Here is a 9,597-nt window from a genome sequence, read left to right on the forward strand (position 1 = left end):
AACCTCTATGATGACTGTGCCGATGCACGCAGGCCGAGGACAAGTCGATCACCGACTACATAACCGCGTTTCAATGTGTTATTCGTCGGATTTGCCCGCGTCCATCGACAACAAAACAATTTAAGTTGCTGATGCTTAACTTACATTGTACGAACTGGGATTATTTAAATCACAAGGACATCGTAAGATCAAATACCCTAGCCAACAGCAGATCGCCAATAACGCTGATATGTGCTATCATTATTAATAGTCGGGGCACTACGCGAATAATTGCCCATAATTTAGCAGTAATGTCCAGTGCCAAAACTGTGAAGCACCAAATTGCAAGTTTCGCAAGTGCTTGAACTGCGAACGGACTCGTATAGCGGTGGAAAACAGTTTTGCGGGGTCAAATCACCCGACCTCTCCACGTAAAGATAGCAAGGGCAATCATCGCAGCAGACGTAAATTTCAGACATGACTGTGAATATGTGTTATCCCCGACTAAGAACAAGAAAAATGACTAGGGTTGGCAAAATTTGCAAGCCAAATTCGAAATGTTAGGAATGACATATGAAGGACTGGCCCTAGGTAGAAATCCAGGAAAGGGCTAGTGCTGAACTGAGCTTGAGCGGGGCGGACTTGACTTTATTTTACATATGCTTTAGCATCTTCTTTTATTTTCTAAAAAAATGTTCAATCTAATCAATATAAAAGATTAATAATTATGTAAAAAAAATTGTGTTCAGTCAGATGTATCAATAGAATACCTGCAGAAAAGATACATAAATTAAATGCACGCAAAATGCTCTCGAAAACGATAGTGTAATATGAATAACATACCTTTTACATGGCTTTTAGTTCTTGAGTTTTACGTTTTTCTGTAGATGTTGATTCATTATCTAAATTTTACGATTTTGTATTGTCATCATACTTGTCACTCATATTTTTTTATTTTTCTTTTTTTTCTTCTCTTCTTTCTCCTTAGCTGCCAGAATTTCATTTAATTACTTAATTAATCACATCACTCTGGTGTTTCTTTTCAAAAATTTGTTTCTTGGTTGGTTGCAAAAGTACTTCTCTATTCTCTGCGATACAATTTATACAAAAGAAAAATGAACTTATCGAAAATATTCAACAGCTATTCAATTATTTCACCGGTAAAACTATGTGTATAAATTAATAGGATAAAATGACGTCACCCTTAAGATACATTGTCATGATTTTTATACGCGTGAAAACGTTTAAAAATCATGATAACGTATTTCTTATTAGTGACGTCATTTTTACATATTTGAAGTTTTTAAATATAAATACGAGGTTTTTTCGGGTTTGATAAACACATGTATTGACGATTTTTCTTCGTGATGAACAAATTTCTCTCACCAGACATTTGAAAAACCTGAACAGGTACTTTAACTTTTTCACCTCCCTTGATTTGATAAATAGTATGTGGTACTTCAAAAATGAAAGATTCAAGCAAAACAAAATCTGTAATCAAAACTGGATCGACGATATGGATTTCATGTGATTCGTCACCATAAAAGCGCACAGCAGCCTCCAGCTTTATCAATCCTCCTTCTGACATCTTTCTGCTGTTAAACCTACACATTTTCAACAACAAAAATTATTTTAATCTGGCTTGTCAACGAATTAATGACAAAAAGTTTATATTGTTGATATATGCGAGTATTACTGTAATTCCAGTTAGCATTAGGTTGGATTAGCACATTTATCAGACTACTTACATGCAGCAATTCCGAAGTGCTCAGAGATTAAAAAGATAACAGTCACGTTCAGTTACCATAAGATTTTACGCATAGCGTAACATTAAGAAAATAATATTCGAAGAAAATACTTCCATGTCCTAATATTGTTTAGTATAACCGCGAATGCGCGGAATTATCAAGCATATTGAACGTCGCTAGCAATTCATCAGAATGTTTGATAGTTTCGAGCGTTTATTTATGTCATCAAATGGCAATCGACGCTCCCAACAACTAACATGTTTGGTAATTTTACGAATTTGCAACTGTGCTAGACACCACTGAGATATTGAAATATTTTCTCTACATTAAATATTAGTGTTACACTATGCTGAGCTTACTGAATATTTAGGCACGATTGGAATAATTTCTAACTTTAAGCGTTGGTTAACTATGGAATGTAAGCTGACAAAATAAGAAATAAATTCTGACCACCACAAGAATTTTGAAAAGTCAAATACCTTAAAACATTTATATTACAGAGATTAGATCTCACTCGAGGGGAGTGTGGACGTGTCTTGGATGTGAGTGCGAGTTTTGGTGAGAAAGTTAAAGAGGAAAAGAGTTTGAGGAGAGAAATAGAAGTGAAAAGAGTGTGGAGGCGGAGGAGGAGTGGAGAAGAGAGAGAGAGGTCTGGAGAAGAGCAGGAAAAAGCAGAGAGAGAGGAATAAAGAAAAAATAAAAGTTGAGGTTAAGAGAGAAAATCAGGAAGCGGGAAAGGCAGGCAGAGAGGAGGGGCGGTAAGAAGTAAAGGCAGAGACAGAAAAGGTAAGACAGGGAATAAAGGTGGGATCACGGATAGATTTAGAGAGTCGAATTAAGGCGTATGGGATATGATGGAAATATTTGTGACAACAGAAAAATTAAGAGATAAAGCTGGAAGGTTGGATAAGAAAGGCCCAGAGGAGGAAAAGAAGAAAAGAGTAAAGGTGGTGAGGGGAAGAGAGAGCGGAGAGGGGCTGAGGGAGAATAATAGAGGAGAAATGAGAGAGGCAAAGAGATGCAAGAGTGAGAGCGGGGGAAGCGAGATGGAAGGGGAGGGGGAGGGGGGAAGGATTGGATAACACGATAAGAGAAGTGAGAAAAAGTAGTGGTGCAGAAGATATAATGGAAAAGATACGGACAGATATAAGGGAATTAAGAGAGGTATGGGAGGAGGAAAGGAAAGAATGGACAGAAATGTTTAAAGAAATAATGGGAAAAATGGAAAGAATGGAGGCAGAGGGGAAAAGAAGAGAAGAAAGATGGGAGAAGGAAATAGGAAAAGTTAGGAAAGAACAAGAGAGAGAGAGAGAGAAGAAAGAAAGAAAGAGACGAAAGAAGAAAGGGAAAAAGCAGAACGTAGAGAAAAGAAACTGCAGGAAAAATGGGAAGAGAGAATGGATCAGTTCGAAGAGGAGTGCGTGAAACTAAAAGAAAGCATAGAAGGAAAAAACAAGAATCAAAGAGGAACAGAAGTAGGCAATAAGGAAGAATTACAGCATATGAGAGAAAAAATGGATAGAGAAAGTAGGATAAACAATATAATAGTGACAGACTTAGAGGGTGAGTTAAGATGGGAAAAGAAGGGATAGGCAGAGGTCTGGTTAAGGGAGGTACTAGAAATGAAAGGAGAGATAGTGAATCTGAGAAGAATAGGAGGGACAGCGGAGAGGGATGATCGGAGAGAAAGAAGAAGAAACATGTGGCAAATTAGATGCGCTTCATGGGAACAAAAAGAAGGAATTATGAAGAAGAAAAAGAATCTGGCACAGAAAAAGATATACATAGATCAGGACTGGACGTGGAAGCAGAGAAGGATAAGAGAGGAAGTAAGAAGGAAAGCGAAAGAAATAAAAAGTAAAGGTAAAGAGGTAAAGATGTGGCATAACGAGGTGAAGTCAGAGGAAGAAGAATGGTGGTGGAGCGAGAGAGAGGGAAAAATGGTAGGAAAGGGGGCGGAAGGGTTTCGAAAACAATAGGGATAAAAGAGAGAGAGAGAGGAGAGAAGGGAGAGAAAGGGAAGAAAGGCAATAAAAATACTATTCTGGAACGTGGCGGGGGTGAGGAGCATGGTGGAAGACGACTGGGAATATGTTAGGGAATTCGATATAATAGGGCTAACAGAAACCTGGGTGAAGAGGCAAGGGGCAAGAATTGGTGTGGAGAAACAACTGCATGAGTACAGCATAGAGAGGAGAGACTCAAGAAGGGAAGGAAGAAGGGGGAGAGAAATAGGGGGAGGAATAATGGCGGCAAGACAGAGGAAAGGGATGAGTAAGGTTGAATGGAAGAAAGACAACTAGCGAGGTAATAGTGGGAGAAATAAAGATCGGAGGGAGGGAATACATGATAGCATTGGTGTATATGTAACATAAGAAGAAGGAAAACTATGAATACCTAAGCGAAGAGATAGAGGAGAATAGAGAAAAAACAATAATTATAGGAGGAGACTTCAACGCAAGAACAGGAAACAAAGGAAGATAATGGGAGACAGAAGAAAACCTAGAAGAAATAAAGGCCAAGGATAAAGTTTTAAACGCAGAGGGAGAAGAAATGATAAAATGGCTAGGAGAAAGGGGCTTAGTGATAACGAATGGAAGAAAAGAAGGAGATGAAGAGGGAGAAATAACATGTATAGAAGCGAGAGGAATGTCAACGATAGACTATGTAGTAGGTAACGAGGAAGGTGAGGAGGCGATAGAAAGGATTCAAATAAAGGAGAGGGTAAAGTCGGGCCACTTACCAATAGAGGTGAAATTGGGAAACAAAATAGCAGAAGAAAGAAAAGAAGAGGAAGAAAAAATGATAGACGACTGGAGCGAAGAAGGTATAAGGGAGTATCAGAGATGGATAGACGCAATAGAGGGAACAGAAAAATGGAAAGATATAAAAAATAGAGTGAAGAACGCAGTTGTAAAAAAGAAGATAAGGAAAAAAAAAGGATCAAAAAAAAGCTGGTGGAGAAAAGAATGTAAGGCAAAAAGGGCTACGGTGATGGTAGAGTTAAATAAGGTAAAAAAAGGGGAAGAAGACAGAGGCAAATACCTAGAAGCAAAGAGAGAATACAGAGAGGAAATAAGAAAAGCAAAAGAAGATGAGGGGAAAAGAGTGGCAGAAGAAATAAGAAAAGATAAGACGAGAAGAAAATTCTGGGATAAAGTGAATGGCAATAGGAAGAAAAGAATTGAGTTAGATGAAAATATAGGAAAAGAAGAATGGATAAAGCATTTCAAGGAACAATTGGGAGAGAAAGAAAAGGAAGGCAGCAAAGGGGAAGAAACCGAAGACAGCGAAGGAGAGGAAGGTGAAGAAATCAAAGAAAAAGAAGTAAAAGAGGTAATAAGAAAAATGAAAAAGAAAAAGACGACAGGAGAAGATGGTATAGCAAATGAAGCATGGGTGGAAGGCACGGAAGGCCTGATAAAAGATATGACAAAATGCTTAAACGGAATATGGAACGGAGAAGGATATCCGGAAGAATGGAGGAAGGGAATAATAGTACCAATATATAAGAAAGGGAGGAAAGAAGAAGTAGAAAACTATAGAGGAATAACGCTGTTGGATACGGGATATAAAATATATGCGGAAATACTGAGGAAAAAGCTGGAAAGAGAACTAAAAGAAAGAACTAAAGAAACGCTGAGCGATACGCAGATGGGATTTAGGAAGAAAAGAGGAACAATGGACGCAATATATTTATATATTAAAAACAATAATAGGGAAGGAAATAAGGGGAAAAGGAGGAAAATTGTTCGTATTCTTTGCAGACATGAAGGCCGCTTATGATAAAATTTAGAGAAAGAAAATATGGGAAACAATGAAAGAGAAAGGGATAAATAGAAAAATTAGGAAAATAATAGAAGAAATATACAAGAAAACAGGGAGTAAGGTAAAAGTTGGAGGAGAAATAATTGGGGAATTTGAGACTTACAAAGGCGTAAGGCAAGGGTGCCCTTTGAGCACCACGCTATTTAATCTTGCCTTCGCCGACCTGGAAGTGAAGATCAAGCAGGTGCAGGAAGGAGGGGTAGTGATAGGAAGGAAGAAAATATGGACATAGGGATATGCAGATGATATAGTGATTATGGCAAAGAGTCAAAGTAGAATGAAAGCAATGCTGAAAAAATCAAAAAAATACCTGGAAGAAAGGGGATTAGAGTTAAATGTAGGAAAATCAAAGATGATGAAATGCAGGTGAGGAGGAGGAAGGGGGAAGGAAGAAGAATTCTAATGGGAAGGTGAGAAGATAGAGATGATGAAAGAGTACAACTACTTGGGATATGTGATAAGCAGAAATAACGGAAATAAAAAGCAGATAAAGAAGGTAGAAGGGAAAATAAATATGGGACTCGTAAGACTATGGGGGCTAGGAGAAAAGCTATTTAGAGAAAACTGGGAGCTAAGGATGAACCTGTTCCATGCTCTGTCGAAAAGCGTGATTATGTATGGAGTAGAAATCTGGGGATGGAAGAGATATGAGGAAATAGAGAGACTACAACTAAAATACATAAAGTGGGTATTAGGATTAGATAGAAACACGCCAAGTTACTTAATACGATGGGAAACAGGAAGACAAGAAATGAAAGAAACAGCATTAGAAAGAGCAATGAAGTATGAAAACAAAATAAGATAAGAAAGAGATGGCTCAATAGAAAAAGAAGCATAGAGAGAATTAAAGAAAAGGGAAAGAAATGAAAAAGATAAAAAGGATAAGAAGGAGGAGAGAAAGGAAAGGCTGGAAAAAAGTAAAATATACAGAGAGAGGGAAGAGGGAGATGAAATGAGGAAAGAGTTTTGGGAAGAAATAAGAGATGAACGAAAGAAATAAGATGAAAAAGAACTAGAAGAAAAACTAGAAAAATCAAGATACATAAACGAGTGGAAAGAGCTGAAAGAAGAAATGAAAAGGTATAGGTTAAAGGAAATTCAAGGAGAGGGAAGAATAAAAGGCCTGCAAATAAGGGAAAGGTTTAGGTTAGGTAATGAAACGAGAGGAAACAGGTATTGGGAAAAAGAAGAAAATAAGAGATGCAGAATGTGTATGAAAGAGGAAGAAAATTGGAAGCACATAGTAGAAAAATGTGAATAAAGCAGATAGGAAGGGGAAGAATGGGAGAAAATAATAATAGGAAGCAAAGAAAACATAGCGTGGATGATGGAGATAAAATAGATAAGAAGAAGAAACGAAGAGAAGAAAGAAAAATAATAGCAAGAAGACAAAGCTGTAAGACCCTAAGGAGTGACGGAAACAGAAGACAGAGAAGCAAGACTCGCAGACACATCTACACACACATACATACACACATACACACAAAACACGAACACACGCGCAAACATAAACATACACATGCACACACACACACAAGACATAAGTAATAGCAACTACACAAGCGAGAGGAAGCAAGTATTGGAGGATGGAGCAAAATGGAAAAGAAGAAGAATCAAAGAAGAGAAAGAAAAAGGTAAACTAGAAGACAAATCATAAGATACTAAGGAAAAATAAGTGAGGTTGAGGAAAGGAAAGGCAGAGAGAGCAATAGGAAAAAAGAAAAAGGTATCAAAGCCCTAATAAGGAGAAAGATAGATGAAATGATTAGCAAAAAGGAGAGCAAAAGCAAAGGAAAGGCAAAGGTGAAAAGGCAAAAGAAAGTAATAAAGGAAAAGCTGAAAAGAAAATATGCATGAAAGAGAAAAAAACAGAAGAGAGGAAAAGGCAGATCTTGAAGAGAAAGAGAAGAAGAGAAGATTAATCAGAAGAAAAATGTGAAGAAAAGAGGAACAGACAGGCGCAGAAACAGGGACACAAGAGTTGCAGACACACCTACAAATGCACATATTTACACAACACACACACACACGCACGCGCGCACTCACACACACACACACACACATACAAAACACATACATAATCAACTACACAAACTGGATACGAGACACAAATAGTAATATAAGAAATGAAAACCAAATGTAACATATAAGTTGTAAATAAATAAACTAACTAATATTTATATTACATTTGGCTGCAATGATCAAACTTATTGGAAAAAGCTGGCGCCGCACGTATAGGTAAAGGAACTCTTGACTGCTAAAAGCTCTGATGGACGGTCGTTAAGATTGAGTACCTTTGCGAGCAAAAAGTAACGATCATGTTCATGCAGCTAAATTGTTATTCAATAGTTGATCCTATAACTTTGTCCCTGTACTATAAGTGCGTCCCATCAAACCTAATTTACTTAATATGTTACTTACAATAAAATTTACAATAAAACATGTTTTTCGCTGTACGTACCTTTTTTGATGACAAAAATGTATTTAAATAATATAATGTTTTTTCTGTACAGGCATTATCCACGAATAATTTTCCTGACGGAACTAGCACTGAAGATGATAATTCGGAGGAAGACAGAAGTACAGAGACTAGGAAAATAAAAGTAATATTGATTAATCCGAATCAAATTCAAGCGAAGGTGATTCCTTTCGGAAACTAAAAAACATCAATTTTTACTTGTTTTTGTATAGTATTTTCTAAAATTATAATTTTTCATATAAAATACGAACAAAAAAACTTATAATTAGTCCTCATTTTGGATGAAAAACCTTGTGAGTTGTTTGTGTGAATGGTCAATCAGTTAAAACTTTACAGGGCAACGCTATGACTGTGGGCACATTTTACAATAATTTTCTTTAAAGCTTCATCATACGGGCCAAAATCAATTCTCAATTTTTGCACATTACCATGCTTACTCATGTTGAAACCAGTTTGAAAATGTTTGTCGTGTTCATCAAAATCAACGAATAAAACTTCTCGTACATGCCTGCACGCCAAAGTGGCTCCCGGACTTAAAAAATATCGGTTGTAAAGAATAGCCCTATTTTTTGACATTATTTTAAAACCCATCAAACTTTCTGTAAACAGTGTCCAGATGTGACGGTGACCCCTAAATCATTGAGGCATCATCATCAAGAATGACAAATACGTATTGATCAAAATAAGTTTATAATCCTAAAATTCCCTGTAGACGATGTCCAGATGTCAGCGTAACCTCCGCGTCGTCAAGGCATTATCAATGAGGAATATCATCAAGAATTGAAATTATCAAAAGAACAAGATATCCCCGAGCACTGCTGACCTTCAGTTCTACCCGTTGATTTTGCCCGATAATATTGCCCAATAATATCAGGGAATATTTAAAAAAAATATTGGCCAATATTATTGCCCAATATTATTGCCTAATAATATCAGGGAATAATATTTGGCGATTGTTTTCAACAGGGTTCCTCTACTAAATTAGAAAAATGGTTGACTATTACTGAATAAATTATAGAAAAAGGTAAAAATATACATCTATAGTTTGAAATCATATAGTTAAAGTCTTAAACACAATAAATTTTTCAGCTACAGTGACTATAAAATATAATATACTATAATAAAAAAAAGTTCTATCAAGAGGTGGATCACATTCCAAGCGCAAAAAATAAAATATTAAAAAAAGAACAAATTCAATACTTTTAATTAATGTTAACATTGTTCGACATGTTTCATAAGATTTGATATAATAGTCTAATGTTTTTTCTAATAATAAATGTATGGATATTAAAATAAATTGTGAAACTCAGTGAATTCATATACTAATTTTCTAATAATAATATAATATATTATCTAATAATATATTAATATATTAATTTAAATATTTCAAAAAATTTTGTTATATAAAAAATAAACAATGCTATTCAACTAATGAATTCATCTAACTGATTATTTCATGTAACAGTTAACATTAAAGATTTACTTAATTCAAAAGTTCAAATTATACAATTATTTTTTAGAAAAAAAAAGAATGAAAAAACATTTAATGCTATATATATATAT

The 9,597-nt window shown here is 35.8% G+C and overlaps 1 protein-coding gene across 1 annotated transcript in view; it reads left to right on the top strand.

Moving 5' to 3' along the window:
• Positions 1-8,697, top strand: part of LOC131670682 (uncharacterized) — a 455,485-nt gene extending 446,788 nt beyond the window's left edge. The window contains exons 4-5 of the mRNA XM_058946486.1: positions 8,069-8,194; positions 8,644-8,697. Of these exons, the coding sequence (XP_058802469.1) occupies positions 8,069-8,194; positions 8,644-8,697 (180 nt within the window). The remainder of the gene's footprint in view (positions 1-8,068; positions 8,195-8,643) is intronic.
• The last annotated feature ends 900 nt before the right edge of the window (positions 8,698-9,597 follow it).

The sequence above is a fragment of the Phymastichus coffea genome, unplaced genomic scaffold, assembly GCF_024137745.1.
Source record: "Phymastichus coffea isolate CEN01 unplaced genomic scaffold, Cenicafe_Pcof_1.1 PCOF00008, whole genome shotgun sequence".
Classification (NCBI taxonomy): domain Eukaryota; kingdom Metazoa; phylum Arthropoda; class Insecta; order Hymenoptera; family Eulophidae; genus Phymastichus; species Phymastichus coffea.